The sequence below is a fragment of the Castor canadensis genome, chromosome 12 (genome assembly GCF_047511655.1).
Source record: "Castor canadensis chromosome 12, mCasCan1.hap1v2, whole genome shotgun sequence".
Lineage (NCBI taxonomy): Eukaryota > Metazoa > Chordata > Mammalia > Rodentia > Castoridae > Castor > Castor canadensis.
In genome coordinates this window covers 83,834,904-83,859,349 of record NC_133397.1, presented here as the reverse complement: position 1 = coordinate 83,859,349, position 24,446 = coordinate 83,834,904, and the positions used below count along the sequence as shown (strand labels likewise).

At 36.7% G+C, this 24,446-nt stretch overlaps 1 protein-coding gene across 2 annotated transcripts in view; it reads left to right on the top strand.

Moving 5' to 3' along the window:
• Tmem131 (transmembrane protein 131) overlaps positions 1 to 24,446 on the top strand; it is a 174,694-nt gene that overhangs the window by 132,101 nt on the left and 18,147 nt on the right. For both annotated transcript variants that reach the window (XM_020177767.2, XM_020177766.2), the window contains exons 16-31: positions 679 to 789; positions 874 to 1,008; positions 2,203 to 2,307; positions 3,794 to 3,880; positions 7,282 to 7,434; positions 7,534 to 7,609; positions 8,040 to 8,157; positions 9,849 to 9,987; positions 10,100 to 10,209; positions 10,662 to 10,728; positions 14,927 to 15,078; positions 15,296 to 15,438; positions 15,854 to 16,040; positions 17,119 to 17,304; positions 18,055 to 18,213; positions 18,603 to 19,201. In XM_020177767.2, the coding sequence (XP_020033356.2) occupies positions 679 to 789; positions 874 to 1,008; positions 2,203 to 2,307; positions 3,794 to 3,880; positions 7,282 to 7,434; positions 7,534 to 7,609; positions 8,040 to 8,157; positions 9,849 to 9,987; positions 10,100 to 10,209; positions 10,662 to 10,728; positions 14,927 to 15,078; positions 15,296 to 15,438; positions 15,854 to 16,040; positions 17,119 to 17,304; positions 18,055 to 18,213; positions 18,603 to 19,201 (2,527 nt within the window). The remainder of the gene's footprint in view (positions 1 to 678; positions 790 to 873; positions 1,009 to 2,202; positions 2,308 to 3,793; positions 3,881 to 7,281; positions 7,435 to 7,533; positions 7,610 to 8,039; positions 8,158 to 9,848; positions 9,988 to 10,099; positions 10,210 to 10,661; positions 10,729 to 14,926; positions 15,079 to 15,295; positions 15,439 to 15,853; positions 16,041 to 17,118; positions 17,305 to 18,054; positions 18,214 to 18,602; positions 19,202 to 24,446) is intronic.

Genomic DNA, 24,446 nt, shown 5'->3' with positions numbered 1-24,446 from the left:
GTCTCCCTTCAGGGAGACCAAAGTCAGGAAATATCAGGACAGAGAAAAGCAGAGAATAAAGAGGAAATAGGTGGTAAGGACACACATTTGGGAGAGTAATGTAAATATAGTACAGAGGGAAGGATAGAGGTCTTTAGCAGGGAAAATGAACCAGACCAAAAAAAAAAAAAATTCAAACAAAACTATAGTGAGGGTAAGCAGTGAAAGAAGTTTAGATAAGAGATAAAACTGTTGGAAAAGATAAAAAGGAACATAAGATATGTGTAATCCTCCAAGTCAACATCAGTTATAATCATAGAGCTATAGGGAGCCTAGGTATTACCCACTCCTTCAAGAATTTTATTTAAATAATGACTTATTTGTAGTTATTTAAAAACTGAGTGCCTACAGACTTTTTGCCTAATTGCCAAGGGTTCCACTTACCCTTCCTAGTATTTGAACTTCTTCTGTTGTCTGCCTTCAGAGGAAAAGTAGCTGCTCCATAGAGGCCCTGATTGTTTCCATTTCTGATTGCCCGCAGATTGTTGTACAAAGTTCTCAACTGTGTTGTATATATGTATGCATATTTACATAAATTATAGAAACTTTAGTATATTTAGTATAGTCACTTTCTCTTGATAACATTCTGTTACATAAAGGTGGTTTTATATTTAATTTGGTTCTTTTGTATCTTTCCAGTACTTTGTATTGCCCCCCAAAATAGAAGAACGTTTCATAGACTTTGGAGTACTGAGTGCTACAGAAGCAAGTAATATTTTATTTGCAATTATAAACAGCAATCCAATTGAGGTAAAAGTTGTTTTTATTGTGAATCACATTTAAGAATTTTATGCTTTGTTGTAATAATCACTTTCATATTTTCTCCTTTTTAAGTTGGCTATAAAAAGTTGGCATATCATAGGAGATGGTTTGTCTATAGAACTTGTAGCTACAGAAAGAGGCAATAGAACTACAATAATTTCAAGCCTTCCAGAGCTGGAAAAATCCTCTTTATCTGACCAATCATCAGTAAGTAAGCTTTTTTATTACTTCCTGAAGTGAAGGTGGATGTCTAAACTACAAATTAAAGACTATTGCTGTGTTGCAAATGTTAATTAGTATTTTTACATGATTCATAATAGCATTGGTTGCTTTTTTGTTTTAAAAGGATCTTATAGACTGTCTACTCCAACCTTCTCCTTTCATGATGAGGGCACTGAAATCCACAGGTGTTAAGATCTACCTTGTTATAAAAAGTTTTACAGCAAGCAAAATTTAAATCATCTTTATTTAACATAGAGTAATTACAAGAGAAATTTCCGTGGGTACTAAATTAACGCTCTGTTTATTAGAGAAAAAGAGAGAGAGGCCTGAAATTAGAAAAATGTATTTTCAATCAGACAGTAGTCTGAAAATGGTCTTGTCTGTTTTCTGCACTGACTAGAAAAACGTATTAATGAGGCAAACCTTAGGATCCCTGTGAGAATCTTCCCGGTGCTTTTACTTTGTCTGATAAATATGCACAATTGGTATTAAGAGAGCACTAAGCAAGGAAAAACAAACAGATCACTCTCATGACTCACCTCTACTGAAAAGGGAACTTGGAGTATATACCTACTAAGAAAAGAACTAGAAGAATCATCTGCTGTGAAAGGAGGGTTTTACATATCTCATCTGCAGGTTAGAATTAGAACTTCTTGGGGATAGTTTTACAAAAAAGAAAGCAAATGTCTTTATGCTTATTTGTCCTTTGTTGGAAAATATACTTCCATGGAATGCTACAGATTTAATGTTTTGAAATGATCATTCTCAACTGCTGTGAAGAAGTCACTGTTAATAACATTATAGAGTTATATTAAGAATCTGAAGCAGAATCAACTTTGTATGCTGGTGGAAGGCTTGTCCCTCTGCTCCAGCCCTCACCCCTGTTGGATATTCAAAAGCAAGGGAAGTAACTGAGGAGCTCTACTGACAAGAGACCATACTCCTCCCCAGATTGTAGTCTGACTGCTTTCTGGAGCCAGTGTTCTCAGTGGCACATGGAATAAATGAACATGAAAATGGACATTATTTTTAGATGTTTGTACATGATGATGTAATTCAGTGTCATTTTGGTATATGTTAGGATTTAGAAGTCAATTTATCAATATAACCTTCCTTTCTACTTTAATGGACACTTAAACTTGCAAGGCTAGTGAATGATGTCATTTTTACTACATACAGGTACTACTAGCTTCTGGATATTTTGCAGTATTCAGAGTCAAACTTACTGCAAAGAAACTAGAAGGGATTCATGATGGAGCCATACAGATCACAACAGACTATGAGGTAAGGACTTTATTAGGAATTCATGGACTTACTGGGAATTTGTATCAATGGGGTTTTTCAGTCCTTTTTTATTTTTATTAGTTTTGACTGATGCATAAAAATTGTACCTATTTATAGGGCTTTTTATTTTTATAGAAACAGAGAACTAAATGTACTCATAGTTACAGTTTATCAGTTTCATGCCTTAAAACTGAGCTTTTGAGAATCATCTTCAGAAGATTAGTATTCATTAGCTTATGGTTTTCTCATAAAGCTGAAACTTCCTAACTAAAAAACCTACTTCAGAAAAATGACTTTAGCACATTTAGAATTACTCTGTTAGAAACCTGCTACAAAAAGTTACAGCCCTTCACAAAGCCTGACAGAATGTTCTGAGCTACATGCCTTGATTCTTCCTGCAGTCATAAAGGTTTACATTTCTAAAAAAGAGTAACATCAGGATATGTGGCTTAAGTTCTTATATTGATAATTATAGGAGTCATTCTAAGTCAAGGCACAAAAAATATCATTGAGCTTTTTTATGGACTTTTCCATAGGGTTTATGTTGTGTATTCAATGAAATCTTGAATAGTTATATTTCTGCCCCATTTTTTTGGGGGTTGGGGGTGCAGTACTGGGGTTTAAACTTCAGGCCTCATGCTTGCTAGGCAGACTCTCTGTCACTTGAGCCATGCCATCAGCCCTTTGTGTAACTATTTTTAATTTAACATTTAAAAGCTGTTTGGGAAGTTAAGCACTAATAAATTTACCAAGTTGCTATCCTTATCTTCCTGTGTGTTTTTAGCATGCACAATCCCCTCGTAAAAGAAATCTAATTGCAAAATAAAAAAAAATTGGCCATTTAATAATAAAGTATTTGTTGGGACTATGTCAAGTTAATTATCTCCAAAAGTGGGGAATTCATGCTTCACATTCACTGTAGAAATAAGTACATTTCAAAATCAAGATTTTTGCTGTGTGGATAAAAATAAGAGTGAATATCTTTTTATATCACTACATCAGCTACTCATTTATGTCAATAGAGATTAGTTGGGATTCTAACTCTGGAATGCTCAGCTTGTTTTTAAAGGTTGGGTTGGTATCTATTTCTGTGTACAAAAAATAGCTATAAAAGTAGAAAATGCTGAGTTTGTATATATATTGTTTTAGGAGTACAACTTGACTTTCAATTTTAAATCAATTGGTTAAATGCTTATATTTTGAAAAATCTATTCCTTCCCTATTATTTAATCTTGTTAAGCATATTTTCAGTAAATTACTGAGTAGTACATGGAAATTTATTATATTACATTATATTTTATGGCGAACATTGGACAGATTAAATAGTATCCACAGGTGATTTTAATATTGGTTGTAAGTTGATTATTGCTAGTATAAGTCCTAAAATGGGTTTTACTTTTCAACCCCCAAAACAATAGAGCAGTTGTCAAGCTCAATCTCAGATTTAAACGCTGACTTCATGGTGGTCTGCCTCTTGACTCCACAGATCCTAACCATTCCTGTGAAGGCTGTGATCGCAGTGGGCTCACTTACCTGCTTCCCTAAGCATATGGTTCTCCCTCCTTCTTTTCCAGTAAGACAATTTACAGACTTGTTCTTGCTAAGTTTTTTCCTTTTCCTTTATCTCTGCATTTATGGAATTCAATAGTAAAGTCAGTATTCTTTATTAATACATTGCACCAGGGTGTTTAAAAGATGTAAAGAAGAATAAGAAATCATCCTCTCCCTCAAAAGTTTTTCTAGCTAGAGTGGGAAATGGACCCAAGATCCATAGATATAAAGAGAGTACAGATAAGGTGCTGTGAGAGCAAGAACACATTTCACTGATGAAGGTGCCATGTGAGTTTGCTTAGAATTTGTTCTAGGAGGGGCTGAGAAGGGGTGGCAAGGACTTGCATCCAGGGCCAGGGAACAACCTCAACAAAGCCAAGAGATAGCAAAGTCTGAGGCGCATTCAGGCAGTATTGGGTTGTCTAGTTGGGAAAGAATGATGGGAAGTTTTAAAAGAAGATACAATAGTATGTTGGAGTGGTAGCATGAAGAAAATTAAGTGCACTTAAGTCCATAGGAATCTAAAGTTTTTGAGCAAAGGCTTGACATTGTCAAAGCTAAACTTTAAATAAAGATTGACTCTCTGGCAGAAGGAAACACAGGACACATTGAAACAGTGGAGTGCCTAGGGGCCCAGAGACTGGCTGAGGGAAGGATTGAGCCATTGGCAAAGGTGGCAGAGTCCTTCCTACCTTCAAACCTTTGCTGCTTCTCTACTTTGTCTGCCCTCTCTCCCTTCATAGAACTGTACATCTTCATGATTCAGTTCTTCTCATCTCCTGTCCAAAAATTTCTCCTTTTTTTTCCTCATATCCTTTTTTGTGTGTTTGTTTTGTTTTGGTTTTTGTAGTTCTGGGAATGGAACCCAGGGTGCTCTAATACTAAACAAGCACTTTATACTTTAATTGACAGCCTTAATTCTAATTATTTTAAGTGTATATAAGCAAAAGCACAATCTGTATGAAATCTGTAGAAACATGAACCATGACTGATTATGAAAAAATATGAAATCATATACATAACTAGTATGGAGATAAAGAATTAAGATATAATTTTGTATCCTAGGACTTTTCTTGAATAAAAACTTAAAAATTTTTGAGAAATCCTTAGAATTCATTATTTTAAAAAACAGAAGCCCAAAGAGAATCTTTGTATTTTGTACATTTTTATACATGCACACACACACACAACAGCATAATAAAAGTATGCTCTTGTGTGTGATTGTATGTATAAAATTAAATAGAGGAAATATGTAGTCTATAAAACCTTTATTTCTATATTAAATCAATCTTTTTGTTGCTTTTTGTAATTTAAATATGACTAAAGAATTTAAGTTGATTTATAAGTTGCTACATAGTGTAAATTCAAGGACTCGGGAAAATTTCTTAACTCCTGTACAGTACTAGTTGTGTCATGTGTGATCCTTGGGCACTTTGAAATTCTCTCTTGAAGCAGTCCTCATATTGTGCAATAAATATTGCCTTACAAATTGATCTTCCTAATGAAACTTTGAGGTCCTGTAGGAAAGAGGTGAAGAATATTGTATCCCCAGTGGAGGAACTTAGTAGATGATTGGGTGAAGAAACAAAACAATGGAGAGAGAACATAGGCAAAAGACATTTCACATGAGTTACTTAAACTGTGCTTGAGTATTTTGGTGAAGTCAAAAAATTAAGGCAACTATGGGGGGTTGGGTGGATAGAGAAGTCAAAACTCTAGCTCAACTTGAGCCTGGAGAAAGGAGAAAAGAAGAGGGAAAACAGGAAGTTTCTGGAGTTTGCGCAGGTCCGTTCAATTAAGGATGCCTTAGGGCAAATGTAGAAGTATTTCTTATCCTGTAATAGGAAATATAATGGATTAAGAGAATCAAGACATGCAAAGTCTGAATGCTATATATAGTAAAACCTAAATTCAAGATTTAGCTTCTTGGAAATAAAAATTTTGAACTAATAGGTTCCATACATTTTAGTTTGGGTCTTAATTAAACCATCCCCTTCCTGTCATTCCACTTTGTACTGACTATATATTGAGCTCCTGACTTCATTATTTATCAGAAAAAAATAAAATCTATTCCTTCTTTAATTATCCTTAGAATGAATGATCCCCTTAATCTCTGCATAAATCCTGAAGGAAATAGTTCAGTTCAGAAGACAGCAGGTGACCTAAGGAAAAGGCCAGTGAATAGAGTAGATAAGAAAGTGTCTGTATAAAAACAAGGTGTTTTGAACTGCTTCAGCTCAAACTTTTGACTATCTTAAATGGCTTCAGAGCCAGAATTTTAGAATTTAGAATTTTAAATTAACATTATATTACCAAACTCTGTAAAATCTCTATCAGAGGGAGAATACCCTAGAGTTATCTGAAGGAAATAGTACCTCAGATTAAACATTTCAAATAACTCATAGTTTAATATTTGAATAGAACTGCAAAAGGAACTTTACTACCTCTTTTGATCCCCTCCACAGCCCTAAGAGCCAAGGCTCAGGGGAAGTAGCTATTAAAGGTACTGAAGTCCAGGTCACTGCCAGGAAGGCACCACTGCTTGCCCTGTTATAGCCTTCTTTCCCTCACAGCCACATACCTACCCTTTGGGGAATTGCCAGGGTGTTTTATTTTCACTAAGCTATAAATGAGAAAGATTGGTCTCAACATCACCATCAGTCAGCTCTTTTTTCCCTGTGCATTCTCTTAACTTCTGTATTTTTAAATACCAAATATTAAAAGATATTTTTTCAAGTGGGAAAGAATCATGTACACAAACATATAAAATTCTGTCTTCAGCCAAAAGACAGTATAGGCTTGTAATATGATTTTACTGAGAATTACTTAAATTTCTTTTGTTTTTTTAAATTTGATACCCTATCATAAAAAGAAGCTTATAATTGGTGAGAACAGGCACTAGTTATTAAGAGTTTCATCTGACTGGGTATAGTGGTACATGCCTGTAATCCCAGCACTCAGGAAGCTGAGCTACAAGGATCTTGGGTTCCAGGCCACTTGGGCTATAAAATAAGACCCTATCCCAAACCACCCTCCCCAAGAATTTAATCTGCATGCTGTTTTAATAAGATACTTGATAATATTTTTTGTTGTTGTTGTTTGCTTGTTTGTTTTTTTTTTAGACAGGTCTTGCTACATAGCCCAGGCCTCTAAATCTCAATCCTCCTGCCTCTGCCTCCCAAGTGCTAGGATTACAGATGTGCACAACCACACCTGGTTGTTGCATCTGTCCTTTCCTGTAATGTGCCATAACAACAAAAAATTAGTGGAGTTTTTGGCTCTTGATTGTAAATTTAGATTGTCAGCTGATGAAAACTTGTAATGTCTTTTAGACTATTGGTTGGCTTGTCAGCTATAAAATCTGTAATCTTAAGAAAGTTTGGCCATATGTGAATGAGTATTTGTTTGTTTTTCTTCCTTCAGGGGAAAATAGTTCATCAAAGTTTAAATATTATGAATTCCTTCTCACAGAAGGTAAAAATACAGCAAATAAGATCTTTGTCAGAAGATGTGCGATTTTACTACAAACGATTACGGGGTAATAGGGAAGACTTAGAGCCAGGAAAGAAATCAAAGGTTTGGAAATGTCATATTTGAGAATTCATATACATTAATAACTTGTTACTGTGACTTCTGTGCATTTGGTATTCATGACTCTTCTGTGACCCTTTACAGATTGCAAACATTTATTTTGATCCTGGACTACAGTGTGGGGATCATTGCTATGTTGGCTTGCCTTTTCTGTCCAAAGGTAAGTTATTTTGCTCCTTCTCATTCCTTCACTGCCCCACAATATTTTTTGTTTTGTTTTGTTTCCTTTAGTTGTTTTTAAGATAGGGTCTTCCATTTTTGTCTGGGCAGCCTCAGACCTTCTACCTACAGCTTTCTGCATAGTTAGGATTTCAGGATTGTGCCACCACACCTAGCTTATTTGTTGAGATGAGATCTCACTAACTTTTTGACAAGACTGGCCTCAAACTGCAAATCTCCCATTTTCTACCTCCTGGGTGAATGGGTTTATAGGTATGAACCCCTCCCCCCCCAATTATTCTTTATTTATTAAAGTTTGCTTTTTAAAATTCATCCCTGTCTCTGGGTACTATAGAGATCCTTTGAAGGAAAACCAGTAAGTTAATACAGATACAGGACTAAATCTACCATAACATCTGTCTTTGTTTTAGCTGAACCCAAAGTGCAGCCTGGAGTGGCCATGCAGGAAGATATGTGGGATTCTGATTGGGATTCACATCAAAGCTTATTCAAAGCATGGATGGCAATAAAGGAAAATTCAGGTCATAAGTAAGTGGTTTTGCTTTATTTGAGTATTTTAGTGATCTTTACAAATTTGAAACACCCTAGTTGATATGACTTTCTAAATGTCACTGTATTTTCATAATAGTTATTTTACTGTCTAGTTAAGAAAATAGGCCTAATCTTCAGAACATTATTAGTAAGGCATTTTAAATTGCCATTGTCATTCTGTGTTGTTCAGAAATTCACACACTAACCATTTTCATCTTTTCTTGGGTGCTTACAATACTTCCTTAAAGCCAAAGAAACTATTTGAAATTATCTTTATGTAGGATGACTAGTGTTCATCTTAGACAGTCTTTTGCGTAAGAAAGGAAGTTTCTCACCAGCCACTGGTCCCTGTGAAAGGTAAGCTAGGCTTATTCTCCAGCAGAAGAATTTATTTGCTTCTTACAAAGAAACCTGCCTCCTCTGTTTTCAAATGCTGGATTATTGGGTGCACATAGGGCCCATTCAGATAGCTCCCCCTTGTCTTTGGCAAATAGAAAGTATGCCAGTGACAAATTAGGTAATGTAAATATATACTACAAATATGTACTTGTAGCAATATATAATATTATAGAAGTCTTTCATGTACTTTAGAAAAGAATTTGTCTAAAAAAATGATAATGTAACAAGTAAAGTGTTCTTCTCAGTTGGCTAATTTGGAATATGTTTGTCAGAATCAAGATATTCCAGCTTAGCCAGGCACCGGTGGCTCACCCCTGTAATCCTAGCTACTTAGGAGGCAGAGACCAAGAGGATCACGGTTTGAAGCCAGCCTGGGCAAATAATTCACAAAATCCTATCTTGAAAATACCCAACACAAGATAGGGCTGGTGAAGTGGCTTAAGTGGTAGAGCACCTGCCTGGCAAGGGTGAGGCCCTGAGTTCAAACTCTAGTATCACCAAAAAAAAAAAAAAAAAAAAAAAAAAGAGAGAAAAAATATTCCAGCTTAAGAGTGATATATGGGGTGAATTTGATCAAAGCACATTGTGTATATTGTAAATCTCACAATGAAACCCCTTTGTACAATTAATTTATGCAAATAAAACTTTAAGTATTACCAGTAGAGAATTATTCAAATGATATCCAGAATATTGCTGAAAACTTTATCTACTTCAGTCACTCTTATTTTATGTCTGTCAACTGACATCTTCATTGCACATGAGGATTTCATTTAAGTTCTGTGTCAAGGGGAAAAAACCATATGCCAAGCACTGCACTGCCATCTCATTAGTTCCACTGAGAATACTCTTAGCCCCTTGCTGTGAGTATCTAGATCTTTCCCCTATTCATGTGAGATCCTTTAGGAGCCCTATGCCTATACCTGCTTTTCTAAATATGTCACCTAATATAGTCCAGCTTTGCTTATTGAATTTGTACTCGAAAAGAGTTTTTAAGACTTACACAGATCTGTACTAGTGCTATTAACCTGTTCCAAAGATTTGTCATCCTTACATATGCAGGGCAAAGACAATACAGGTGACCATTGTGATATTTTGGCAACTCTGAGTCAAAATAAAGATATCGTCATGTAGCATTAAGAGCTTAGTAAAATATGAGTGCGAATAAACCTGTGGGTTTTTTCCAGAGCCAGAATAAACTTTCTCATGTACACAAGTCTGATAAAATTTCTTGTGTTCAGAAAGCTCAAGTATTTCATTTTGATACAGTGACTTACAAATTGTTTTTCTAGATCGAGTGCCATATTTGAAGTAAATACAGACCTTCAAAAAAATATAATGTCAAAAATCACTGCTGAGCTCTCCTGGCCATCCATACTTAGCTCACCCCGGCTCTTGAAATTCCCGCTCACTAATACAAACTGCTCTTCAGTAAGTATTCAAGGTGACATCAGGTTTTAGAAATACATAATATGATTACAAATTAGTAGTTACTCTTTTTTAAATAAATCTTTCATTTGATAATATCGTTACTTTGTTTAAGGAAGAAGAGATTACCTTAGAAAATCCTGCAGATGTTCCTGTCTATGTTCAGTTTATTCCTCTGGCTTTATATTCCAACCCTTCAGTCTTTGTAGATAAGTTAGTCTCAAGGTAAGCATTACTATACTTAGTCAAAATGGTTCTATCTAGTTCTGTATTATTATTTTACATATTTAAAACATTATTGCAGTGAATATAGTAATCAATTTAACTTAGATTCCAAAGCTGTAATTAAACTTGACAAAAGGTTCTGGAAAGGGGTTGACATTGTATTAAGCTTCTAGAAAGGCTTTCAAGTTAAGGCAATGTGGAACTCCCTCCTAACAAATTTGTAGAGAAAGCAGATGGAACGGTTCTTATATGTTCTTTTTTAAAAATAAATGAATATGATACTAACTATATGTTGTGGCCTTTAGTATTTTGAAGACTGTTAATGTGCTATTAATCCCCAAATCTGCTAAAAGATAATTTTCAAATAAAGCACAAACTTAAGATCAGTATTCCATAAACCCCTTAATTATGACAGTGTTTATGAAGACATACATATGCATTTTTTGTTTTAGGTTTAACTTGAGTAAGGTGGTAAAGATAGATTTGAGAACGCTAGAATTCCAAGTCTACAGAAACAGTGTAAGTATTCAGACTTTATACTATTCTATAATATCATTAGCGCAAATGTGAAAGAAACCGATTGGCTGCCCTTAAATTTGGCTGAAGGGCAAGTTACTGAAGAAGGCTGAATAGTGTAATTATTTTACAGGCAAAGAAACTGGGAAGAGTGGGTGGGATTTAAATCAAGATGAGGCGCACTAACAAGGTTGCTATAGGCATTAAGCAGTAAGCCCATGAAGGTTTGTCATAATAGCTACCAGAAACTGTGAGGCTATAGATGAAGTATATGCTAATACATAACTTAGTAAGCACCAAAATATCAATCTCAATCATTTAAATTTTCTTCCTGCATGGTTTGTAATAAAATTGTAAGCTTTATGAGTATGAGACCTATGACTAGCTATATTTTTAGTTGGCACAGTATATATGGCTTTAACTCCGTAGATAATCTTGAATTAATAAATGTATATGTAAAGTGAGTTGTTCCAGGAACCAAACTGTTCTCTATCATTCAGACTAACAACTCAGTAACAATTCAGGAGTGTGTATATCAGTCAGGAAGGCAGCACTGGGAGATAAAACCCCTGGAGTCTCTTGGCCTCCTTGCCCTTCTGCCCAGTGCTAAATTCGAATCTTAATTTTCTCAGATTCCAGAACCCTTGTCCTTACCACTGTACCACATGATCATTGCTGACTAGAAATTGCTCATTACCTTGGCAAGCCGGTCTTTTTTGCGGGGGGGGGGGGTTGGGGGGCGTTACTAGAGCCTCACACTCTACCAGCTATTTTTTCTGTTGGGTATTTTTGAGATAGAATCTTGCATTTGCCCAAGTTGGTCTTCAACCCTATCCTCCTGATCATTGCTTCCCAAGTAGCTAGAATTACTGGTGTGAGTCACCGGCACCCTAGTTTTGTACCTTTTAATATTAGGTTCTTTACCATAGCTTCATATTGTAATAGCTGCAACACTAGACTGAAGTTGTGTACTCTGGTCTTACGCCTTTCTCTTGGAATCTTTGTGTGCTTTTCTTTTCCCATCCCTACAATGCCAGTGCTAACAAACTGTTAGCAGAGGTTATCAAGAAAGCTGAACCAGAACTTCATCTTCTCTGCTTTATAAGGGAGACAATGCATACACCTAAGAAATAAAGGAGCTAATATGTATCTTTATATTTTATTGCATACAAGTAGTATTTGCAAGGAATAATGCACCCACTGAACTAGACACTAGATAGGAAGATGAGTGAATATTTGAAAGCTCAGAAATTTTTTCTAAATAAGAATCCAGGGGAGGTCCTAGGTAAATTAGGACAAATCTTCTATCCCAGTTTTCTGTAGTGCCACAGAACTGTGGTTCTCAAGATATTTGGTCTCAGTACTCCCTTAACAGTCTTGAAACTATAAAGAAGCCAAAGAGGCTTCTTAATCATATGGGTTATGTATTGGTATTTTACCATATTAGAAATTAAAACTGAAATCTGTAAAATATTGATATCGTTCATTTAAATGATAATAAACCTATTCATTTCACATCAGTAACAAAAATGAAAAGTAGCTTTTTTGGGGCAGTACTGGATTTGGGTAGTACTGGGGTTTGAACTCAGGGCCTTACTCTTACAAGGCAGGCTCCATACTACTTGAGCCACTCCACCAGTCCTTTTTTGTGTTGGGTATTTTCAAGATAGGATCTCCTGAACTATTTGTCTGGACTGTCCTTGAACTGTGATCCTTCTGTTCTCTGCCTCCTGAGTAGCTAGGATTACAGGCGTGAACCACTGGCACCCGGCAAGTAGCTATATTTTTTAAAAACATTTATTTTGAAATGATGGATTTCTTTACATTTTTATAAATCTCTTTAATGGCTTTATGACTTAATTGGTAGATTTTCATAGCTGCCTTATTCAGTTTCTCATGATACGCTGTTTAAATTGATATATGTGATGAAACTGACCTGAGATGTATAATTAGAAAAATGTACCTTAATTACCTTTCTAGTCATAACACTGTATATCAGTTTTAGAGAAAATACTTGTTCATTGAGATATGCAGACTTTACAAATGTTGATGTTATTTAATTATACACTATCTAGAAAATCATATTCATTAATATAGCCACCAATCTCATCAGAAACTTAAGTATTAGAAAGCTATCAGGGTTGCATACAAGTTACACAAAATTCTAAATTTTGCTCAAAAGCTTATATTTTATCATTAGCAACAAATACTGCAGTTGTTTCCCTTAAGGGTATTGAGTTGCCTTATCTTCATGAAAATGCCTGCCAAATTATGGTCATCCGAATAACCATAGATTATCAGTAGACCATAGCTTGGCTGTCAGCCGTTCTTGTAGACATTAATGGAGTTTCATAAGCAAAGCAGCTAGTTCAGCTTGTATCTTAAATAGCTTTTCAAGTCAGCATAGAACTTCAATATACTAAAGGAGCGTTTTATGTATACTTCATTTATTATTGCTTCATCAAGGACTTTTTTTTTCACATGTGCAAGTGCATGGCAGGAAGGCATACAGTAGCTACTAGAGAAGTTTGACACCACTGACTTGCTTCACACTAAAAGGTGAACTGTGTTACCCTCCATTGCTTTTGCTGAGCATTAGTGCAAATGTCAACCCAGTGAAAAGCAAGTAACTTCTGTCAGTATTAAATGAAAACGATTGTAACATCATGGGTACCCTGAAAGGATCTCTGAGATCCCAAGGGGTCTATGAGTCACTCTTTGAGAACCACTACTGTAAAATTATTGAGGCCCTTAATGCCATCCTAGGACATCACAACATTCTGAAGTGTTTCCCAAGGCATCAGAATTTAAATCAGCTAGTGTTCATTGTATCCATAAATTACCAAGAATAGTTTATGTAAGAGGGAATATAGTCACTAACCACTGTGGAGCAATCAGAATATTCTGTTGTCCAAGTAGAATTTGACTTTGACAGAAAGCATGTTAGATGTGGAAGAAAAAAAGATTCACCTTAGAAGCAAGAGTTAAGAAGAAATGTGATGCCTGGGTGCTAGTGGTTCATAAGCCCATAATCCTAGCTACTCAGGAGGAAGAGATCAGGAGGATCACAGTTTGAAGCCAACCCAGGCAGATACTTCATGAGACCCTATCTAAGAAAAACCCAACACAAAAAAGGGCTGGTGGGTTGGCTCAAGTGGTAGAGCACCTGCCTGGCAAGTGTGGGGCCCTGGGTTCAAGCCCCAGTACTGCCCAAAGAGGAGAAAGTTGTGTTCTTCATAAAGTCCATTGACTATAAGTTATATTTGTAGATTTGTGCTAATACAAGTAGATAGATCTGTGTCTATTAAACTTAACTACATCGAAAGGAGTAGAAAGTAATACAGAACTCTCTTCCAAGCCATGAAGAGGTATGGCTATTTATAGCCAAATATTGCCAACCTTTCTCCCCAAATAAACTTAATCTTAAAAATAAAATAGTAAATTTTTTAAATTTAAAAAATAAATACCTTTCTCCCCTTTTTGGTGGTACTTGGAGTTTGAAATCAGTGTCTCACACTTGCTAGGCAGGTGTTGTGCCACTTGAGCCATGACTCCAGCCCACAAAAAAACACTTTTTAACCTTACTTGTAACTGGCCATTAAAAATCATATTTTAGGTATTAAACAAAGCTACACTCTAAACTTTAAATCATGATGTGCTTATAAAGCAGTAATTACATGTCTAGTTTTCAAAATGAAATCCAAGGAGAGATTGATATGAATTGGAACTATTTTTACAAACTATACATATACTGCAACTCTTCAGTTGGTTCTCTTTAGAAGGAAAGAGTGGGACAGCAGTGACTGGGGCAGCACGGGAAGTCCTGGGGGTTGGTTACACCAGTGTTCGCTTTGTGCTAACACATTGAGCTATTTGTCTTAGGTCTTTGTCCTTTCCTCTGTGTGTGTGTGTGTGTGTGTGTGTTGTATTTAAAAAAAACTTTTTAAAGATTAAAAACATATGTATACAAAAATAAATGCTTAGTGCAAACATGAGGACTTTGGTGACCTGGGAAATAAAGCCCAGTTTTTAACTCAATGCAGAATATGAAGTCTTCTCACTGGTTGCCACCTAACCAGTGTTATGAAGGATAAAAGTCATTTTTGTAATCATTTTTAAATGATTCTAAGTAGGGTTAGAGGGGGAAAAACATTTTCCCAGAAAATATATTAATGATTATTTGTTTACACAATGATTCAAGGCTCATCCACTGCAAAGTTCAACAGGATTTACCGAAGGCCTCTCTCGACATTTAATTTTAAACCTAATTTTAAAACCTGGAGAAAAGAAATCTGTTAAAGTAAAGTTTACTCCAATTCACAACAGAACTGTTTCTTCATTAATCATAGTCAGGTAAGTTCTGTAATAAAAGTGTGGGTTGATTTTTAGTACTTATCACTGACAAACATGGATAGTGTCTTACTGTACCACGTGTGACTCTTTAACAATGAACAACTTTTGCTCTTTTTAAAATTTTCACACTTAAATCCAATGTATTAATTTCTGTGTGTACTTATAAAGTATCAGTAGGTATTATAGATCAAAAGACTGTATTCTTGTTCTTGCATAGAAACAACCTGACAGTGATGGATGCTGTGATGGTTCAAGGACAAGGAACAACCGAGAACTTAAGGGTGGCAGGCAAGCTTCCGGGTCCAGGAAGCTCATTACGCTTTAAGATCACAGAAGCATTGTTAAAAGATTGTATAGACAGTGAGTATTCCTAATGGTGCCAAGGGCACAAATTTCCACATTTGCTTTCAACAGCAAATAATTCTAAAAACAGGAACAGTATTTCTATATGTACATGCCTGTCTATTAGTGATGAATGCTTAAGATATTAAGGAAATCCCATGTCTTGCATTCAGGGTAGTTTGATTTGAATCTTAAGAGATTTAAAGTTTTAATACTTATTGCATATTTGAAAAGTAAAGTATACTAAAACTTTTGCCATCTAAAATGACATACCAAAGTGGAGTGCTTCCTAATGGAACCTGGGGAATGGCTGATCTCTTTGGTATGTGGCGTTGGCTCATAACCTCCTATGTACAGTAGTTCATAAATAATGTAGTTCTCATTTGGGAATGTGTGATAGCAGAATCTATCCTCTTGATTTTTTTCCCTTTAGGTTTGAAACTAAGAGAGCCAAATTTCACATTAAAGAGAACATTTAAGGTAGAGAATACAGGACAACTTCAAATCCACATAGAAACCATTGAAATCAGTGGATACTCCTGTGAGGGATATGGCTTTAAAGTGGTTAATTGTCAAGAGTTTACACTAAGTGCCAATGCCTCTAGAGACATAATCATATTGTAAGTATTTTCTCATAAAGTATAGTAATAAGTCACTTCTCACTAATCTCTTAGACTAGATCCCTCAAACACTGTGCAAAGGTAAGTTTTCATATTTATAAAAAGTCTTTATCCACAAATGTATTCATTTGATTTTTTTTTTCAGCTATGGTATTTCTTTATGTTTTTGTTTCAAAGTTGTAAAACTTCCTCTGGAAGTAGATCAAATAATCCTAGAAACCAATTTCAAAACTATTTTCAGGTTCTATTAAAGTATAAGATATTGGTATGAATTCTCAGTGTTTCAGTTACAGATAAGAGACTTGTACCTTTCATGTAAATTTTTTTCATGTGCTGTCTAAGAACGTATGGTACTTTGGTCAGAAGACAGTTGTAATGCCTAAATCAGTATTAGTTGCAGCATATTTAAGCAATTAATTTATAATTTGTTATGTTATAAACTTTACATAATAAATATAACCTTTGTCCCCTTAATTAAATAATAATTGCATGATCTTGGGCTGGCAAGAGTGGCTTCAAGCAGGAAGAGCGCCTACCTAGAAGCGTGAGGCTGAGTTCAAATGCCAGTGCCGCCAAAATAATAATAGTAATTTCATGATCTTCAGTGGATATTTACTTAATAAGTAACTACAGTACTATGCAAGGCATAATAGTTGACACCTAAAGGTACAATGAGAAATAAGACACCTTCAAGGTGCATGCAGTTAACAAAAAATAAAATAATTGTGACAGTAAGCAATACTAGGGCTAAGATTTTTGGCTTTTTTTTTTTTTTTTAAACAAAGGCATTGGGAATAGAGCCTAGATAAAAGAGAAAGGAAAATGAAAGAGAATGAGGCTCAGACACTACTTTCTGGATTAGTGTTTGAAAAGCTAATTATTCTTTTTTAGGTAAGTTCTCAGATTATCCAGAGAGTACAGTTGTTCCTGTTATTAACCTCATGGGACAGTGGTTTCTTCATCTTAAAATGAGGAAGTTGAATAAAAGTATATTCAAATTCTTTGTTGTATTTCAAAGGCTTATGGGCCTAGTATTTTATTTTAAAACTTAACCTTTACTGCTGTCCTTCTGTTTTAGGTTTACTCCTGACTTCACAGCCTCTAGAGTTATTCGTGAGCTGAAGTTTGTAACAACCAGTGGCTCTGAGTTTGTATTTGTATTGAATGCATCCCTTCCATACCACATGTTAGCAACCTGTGCAGAAGCCCTACCCAGACCTAGCTGGGAACTGGCTTTGTATATCATCATCTCAGGAATAATGAGGTACTTGCATTCATTTTATTGTTTATCAAGTGCCCACTGTGTGTCTGGCACTTTCCTAGGTGTTAGGATATGCCAGCAAACAAAATAGACAGAACTTTGACTTTGTCAAGCTTATATTCTGGTAAGAACTGTTAGAAGTAAACCATTCTTGAGTGGAATACACAATAAATAAAGTCTATTTTTTTACCTTTGAAATTTGCTAAATAAATAAAGTGTATGTTCATTTCTTAAAGAAGAAAGCACTCAAAATTTACCAGGTAAAGATGTGATTTCGGCATGTAGAGTTACTATTATATAATTGTGTCCCCAAGCAATATAAAAAGGATTAGAAATATTTTTAAGTCCTCGATGTCCTTATTTTTTTAGTATATACTTTATATATGTTAAAGAATCAGATATACTTGCCTCTAAATTAATTTGCTTAGTTACCTCACACATTCTTTAAAGAACAAAGAGTTGGCCCAGATTGTTGAACTCAAATTCCTCAGTAAAAATCCTTTAGATATCATTTCTGATATAAATCTTTATTTCCCTCATGAAAGCCTCCATGTATGATGGCATTCTATTAAAATTGGTGTGCAAACTTTTAGCCATAATACATTGATTTTTGTCTTGTCCATTAAAAAATGTTATAGACATCTTTGTTTTTTTATATCATATTGTACTTTACCCCAAACTATGTTTCATAGCCAGTTTTGTTACTTTGCCTTAACAAACAGTCCTCATTCTCCATCTTCTGTACACCTACAGTGCTCTGTTTCTCTTGGTCATTGGGACAGCATATTTGGAAGCTCAAGGAATTTGGGAGCCATTTAGAAGGCGACTATCCTTTGAGGCCTCAAATCCACCCTTTGATGTAGGAAGGCCATTTGATCTCAGGAGAATTGTTGGTATTTCATCTGAAGGAAAGTATGTTCACATGCTGGCAATCAGTTCTCTACTATACTCAGTTACTAAGAGCTTATACTAAATATAAGGGGTTTTGGTTTTTTTTTTATGAGGTGGGGGGTGTCATTTTGCTTTTTGGCAGTATTGGAGATTGTACTTGGTACCTTGTGCTTTCTGGATAAGCATTCTTCTTACTTCACCTGCACCCACAGCCTAGTAACTCTATTTTATTTTATTAGTGAGGGTCAAAGTATCTTAGATTACTAACTTCATTAATAAATTTTCAGATAGTATAAACCCTAGGCAGTTGTGGCAAATATCCGTGTCTCTTGCTGTTTTTTGTTACAGTAGTTTCTATTTGTGATGGCTGTGGGTTACTTTTACTAATATGCAATTGATCCTGTTTTCAGCTTGAACACACTCAGCTGTGATGCCAATCATAGGGGATTCTGTGGAGCAGGCAGCTCATCATCCCGATCGGGTACAGGAAGTCACAAACAGTGTGGCCCATCATTCCATCCACACAGCAGCCACAGCAATAGAAACTTAGCTGACGTGGAAAACGTCAGAGTCAAAAACAGTTCAAGTACCTCGAGCAGAACTTCTGCACAAACATCCTCCTCACAGTCTGCGAGCAAAACAAGTCCCCTTGTTTTAGAGGCAACTGCAGTATCCCAGGGCCATACATCAGGCAAAAAGTCCAAAGGGGCCAAGCAGAACCAGCACAGCAGCCAGCACCATGGCCACAGCCCACTGGAGCAGCACTCACAGCCTCCACCACCACCACCACCAGTGCCTCAGCACCAGGAACCGCAGCCTGAGAGGCTGTCTCCCACACCCCTCACGCACTCTCCCCACCCAGAACGTGCCAGCAGCACGAGGCATAGCTCAGAGGACTCAGACATCACCAGTCTCATAGAAGCCATGGACAAAGACTTCGACCACCATGACTCTCCAACCCTAGAAGTGTTTACAGAGCAGCCTCCATCACCACTGTCAAAAAGCAAAGGTAATTATCTGTCCCCACTGCCAGAAAAATAGAGCTTGTGAGGGCAAAGCCACACCATGATCAAGGACCTGTTGGGATCACAGTTGGAATAAATTACCATAGTGGGTGTTCTCTGGTTCCAGTTTATCCCCAGTGTCAAATGTCAACTTTTCCATATCACATTGCAAATAGAGGTACCCACTTGTCATAAAAAATAGAGTTGGAACCAGGCATGGTAACAAGTGCCTGTATTCCCAGCTATGTAGGAGGCAGAGATGGGGATGTGGTTCAAGGCCAGCCTGGACAAAAAAGTTAGTAAGACCCTATCTCAAAAACCAAAGGTCTAGTGGTTTCTACCTGTAATCTCAGCTACGTGGGAGGCAGAGAAAGTATCATGGTACAAGGCTGGGCCTGAGCAAAACTGAGACCCTATCTGAAAAATAAAAACCAAAGCAAAAAGGTCTGGGAGTATGGTCCAAATGTTAGAATATCTACTGCCAACAAAAAAAAAAAAAAAAAGAAAAAAGGTGGTATGTATTTGTTAGATTGCTTCTTGAGATCAGAAATTTGTTGGATGAGATTCACTAGTTTTCCTTTCAACTGCCTATGATGATTGTGTTAATGTGGTAAGTTGAGCTGTTTTTTCATTGTTAAAATCATTTTGAACACAAAGGAAAAATGGAAATCATCTGTCTTTTGACTCCTCAAAAATAGGTTTTCTAACCGGTCATAGTGGTACACACCAGTAATCCCAGCACTTGAAAAGTGAAGGCAGGAAGATGGTAGATTAGAGCCCATCCTAAGATACATAGTAAGACCCAATCGCAAAAAAAAAAGTGTAGGGAAATTTCCAGACAATCATTACTTTAGAGCAGGGGTTGGCAAACTGTAGCCAGCAAGCCAAATCATCCTGTGTTCATGTAAATAAAGTTTTATTGGAACACAGCCACAGTCATTTGCATATTGTCTATGTTTGCATGTTGGCTGCTTTCATCTACAATGGCAAAGTGGAGTAGTTGCAGCAGAGACCTTATGCCCCCAAAGCCAAGAATTTTATTGTCTAGCCCTTTAGAGAAAAAGTTCCTTAATGACTTAATATCCACATATTTATGGTCTCATAATTCCTATAAATCGGGAATCTGGATGCAGATTAGCTGAGTCCTATGGCTCTTGCCATACTGCAGTCACAAAGTGTTGGCTGGGTCTGAAGTCATCTTAAGATTCATTTGAAGATGCTTCCAAGCTCACACAGGTGGTTGATGGCAGAATTCAGTTCTTCACAGACCCAAGACATAATAGGACTGAGGCTCCAGTTCCTTGCTAGCCATGACCAGAAACCTGCGATGGTTCCTTTCCACAGAGTAGCTCATGACATAGCAGTTGGCCTCACCAGAGTGAGCAAGCAAGAGGACAAGAGAGGACAATATCTATAAAGATGGAAATCAGTTTTCTATAACTTAATATTGGGAGTGTCATCCCTCATTAGAAGTATGGTACAGCCCACACTTCAGGAGAGGGAATAATTCCACAAGGGCACAAATACCAGGAGATGGGATCACTGGGAGCCATCTTGGAAGTCTGTGTTCCCCATGTAAATAGGTAGACTGATTTTGTAACTCCAAAATCAAAATGAGAAAAAACCCAGGCTATGGCCTATAGCTGGATTTCAATTTTACCCCAGCCTGTTTAAGTACCTCCCTCACTGATTTACCAAGCAATTTTTGCCTCCTGCTTACACAGGCAACAGGGAGTTGGGCACCCCTAAGAGTCTGAAAACGCTGACATCCCAGAGTCTAGTTTTGTCCCAGAGAATTTCTTAGTCCCAGTGATATGAAGACTAGCTGTCTCAAATCCTTTTCAAATTACATGCATTTGTCTTTACAAAATAGTGAAATGTCTTGAATGTTACTGAGTTCATCTGCAGAAATCCTTTTATGATTAACCTATCATAAATAAAACATGTATTTTAGGATAATTTTATAGTAATATTTAGATGAGCATTCTTTTTTTTCCTGTCAGATCAAGTTACATAGTATGTTTTTTCCTGCTCAGGGCATGAATAAAATAAACATATATTCCTTTCTTATCATAAAGAGTTGTGTAGTCAAGTACCTCATTGTCTGTGTCTAAAATAGGCCTCTCAGGGCCAGTCATGGCACACATCTATAATCCCAGCTATACAGAAGGCAGAAATGGGAGGATTGCAGTTCAGGGGCAGCCTAGGCAAAAAAAGTTAGCAAGATCCTATCTTAAAAAAAAAAAAAAATCCAGGAGTGAGGCTGTAACTCAAGTGCTCAAGTGGTTGCACTTGCCTAGTGAGCCCAAGAACTTAATTTCAATCCCCAGTATTGCAAATAAATAAGTAAGCAAGCAAGCAGGTGTAACACCAGCTTAGTGGAAGATGATTGTGGTCCAAGGCTAGCTCCTGGCAAAAGCATGAAACCCTACCTGAAAATAGCTAAAAGCATTTACCTAGCAAGCACAAGGCCCTAAATTCAAACCTCAGTACTGCTAAAATGAATAAATAAAATAAAATAGTCCTCTCCCATGATAGGCCACTTGTTTTCAGGATCATTCATTTAGGAATTAAGCTTAAAATTTGGGAGTTTTTTTTTTTTTTTTTAGTTTTCACAGTGGTCTCGGGGTCAACATACTAACAGGTATTTAATGATGGATCACAGGCACCAAATTGTTAGTGACTCATGAGCCAACGAAGAGACAGTGCTTATAAGCTTCACATGAGCAGCCACTCTCTTTGTTTTCCTTCCCACTGCAAAAAAGGAACTTGCCAGACCATTTGATAGGATAGGGGAAGTCCTTTGGCCAGAAGGAACTTCACAAACAGGAAGAATAAGAACACATCAAGGAATGGGAAATCCAGCAAGTCCATTTGCAAGGGTGGTGGAAATGTGGAATGACAGGAGGCCAATCTCCAAAACTGAGGTATGCTAGTTTAAGGTTTCAGAGAAAGTGGTCTGAGCAGTAACAGGTACTTGGATGTAGCTGGTGGAGTTGGGCTCATTACCAATTGGGATGAAAGACCCTACTTTGCCCTCAGTGATACCAACACGAGGGCATGTTGGGGTGCCTTGCAAGGATGGAAGGCTACTCTTCCTGCTCAGCCTTGGCTGGCATCTTGGAGATGGGACCACAGTTTTTATTGTGGTATTCAGCTAGAACAGAGTGATTTTTGTCTTGCTGGATTGACCTTTCTCTGCCCCATTAGCTAAAGAGAGTTGGCTTTTATTAGGGCTTTATGTCAGTGTCCATTATTGTTTATGGGTAGATATGTGCAAAAGAAAAGATGGAACTTGTTACCATGCCTTTCCTCAGGTTCCAAAGCCCTTCCCTAGTATGTCATTTTCTTTCCACCTTTCATAACCATATCATGTTTATTTTGTATACACTGTCCATGGTTTTTAGTTATGCTTAGCTTAGCAAAAAGAATAGGAAAAGGCACATTGACCCCATCTTCCCAAAAATGTAGGTCTCCAAAGTTTTTTTTTAAACAGAATTTTTGTTTCCCAGGTAGAGAAACCTTAAGCTCCAGTAAGCCTAGAGACTGAAATAGGATTAGAAAGTCATTGGTAGAAATTTGGACTGCAAAGTCATAGATTGCTAATAATCTCAGAAAAACCACACTCATTTACCCTGACCACTAATTCTAGAAAAGAAAGCTTTCTGTTCAAAGCTGTTGTGATCTGCTTATTAATGGGCTAAGTTACTTAGAAAGGATTGAGATGGGATAAGCATTTGGACTTGAAGTAGCAAGTCAGAATAGGTCACACTGGTGTGTTTCACTGTTTAGAAGACACAGAACTGACTTGCACAGCCTAGTAGGCTCTCCTGAGCACTTGCCAAGGGTAGAGAGATCAATGAGGGCTGATCTGTGCCTTTAAGGTGCTTCGGCTATAGGAGGATTAGAGCCAAGGGGTAAATGCTGGGAGCCTGGAAAGGGGAGATGTCAGGGGAATGCTGTAGAACAGCTCAGGTCTAGGGATTAGGTGGCCACAGTACATAAAACAGCATCCCCAGTAAGGAGTCTGCTTGGTGATGGCATCAGGGACCATCACCAAGACAGCAGTGAGCCTGACAAAGCTGGCTGCCCCATGAAGTTCCCTTCCCTTTACCAAGTCCACATTGGGTATAGTTCTTCCTCTGTCATTTCACAGCAAACACACTTTGTATGTCTAAGCAGCTTCTCCTTTCAACTTGTGCCATCTGTATTTGGAAGATTAGTTTATATTATTAATTATATGCCAAGTAAGTCCTAGTCTCTTCCACTGAGAATTGAGTTAATTATTTCATCTTTGAGAGGGCAATCTCCTTCTGAATTTGAATTTTTTTATTTGTGAATTATGTTTTTAATTGACCAATAGTTATATATATTTATGGGATACAGTGCTATGTTTTGATATATATTTACATTATAGAATTATAGAATGATTAAGTCAAGCTAATTAGCAATTTTGAAACATAATACATCAACTGTAGTCACCATGCCATACAATAGACCTCAGACTTATTTCTCCTGTCTGACTGAAACTTTGTACCCTTTGAACAACATCTCCCAATTTTCCCTCCCACCTGCAGCCTCTGGTACTCAACCATTCTACTTCTCTTTCACCTCATACGTTATGATTGCTACAATGTAACACATACCAAAATGTCACATTGAACCGTCTAAATCTATAATATATATATAGGTATTTGTCAATTAAAAGTAGACTAAATCTTTTTAATTTTTAAAACATTTTAAATTTTCACCAAAAGCAAGAGTAGACTAGGCTGTTAGAGAAAAGGGATCCCCCTGAATTCTTGATTCACATCCCCCGTGCCTCCGCTGTCTTGTGTGCTGGCAGCAGCACAGTAGCATAAGCTGTAGTCTGGGCTCAGGAAACTGCTCCATGATGGGTCAAGGCCAGAGTGTGAGGAAGCATTAGGAACAGGTCTGGAGCAAGCAGAAAAGATAGATGGGGCCATATGGCAAGGGAATTCGAACTTTATCCTCCAGAAAACAAGGGACAGAATAAGTTTTAAGGCTCTAAAAATATTTCAATGGAAAATCCATGCTGTTAATAGTGTGAAAGAGAGAGTAGAACAGGAGGAGATTCCTAACCAGAAGACTAGGCTATTGCTGTAGGCCAGGCAACAGGTGAAATCCTGAACTGACAAAGAGGCAATGGGGTTAAGGTAAGAAAAGAATTAGAGATTTTAGAGTAGAATCCATTTAACTGATTGTGAAATTATATTATTTAGATTATTT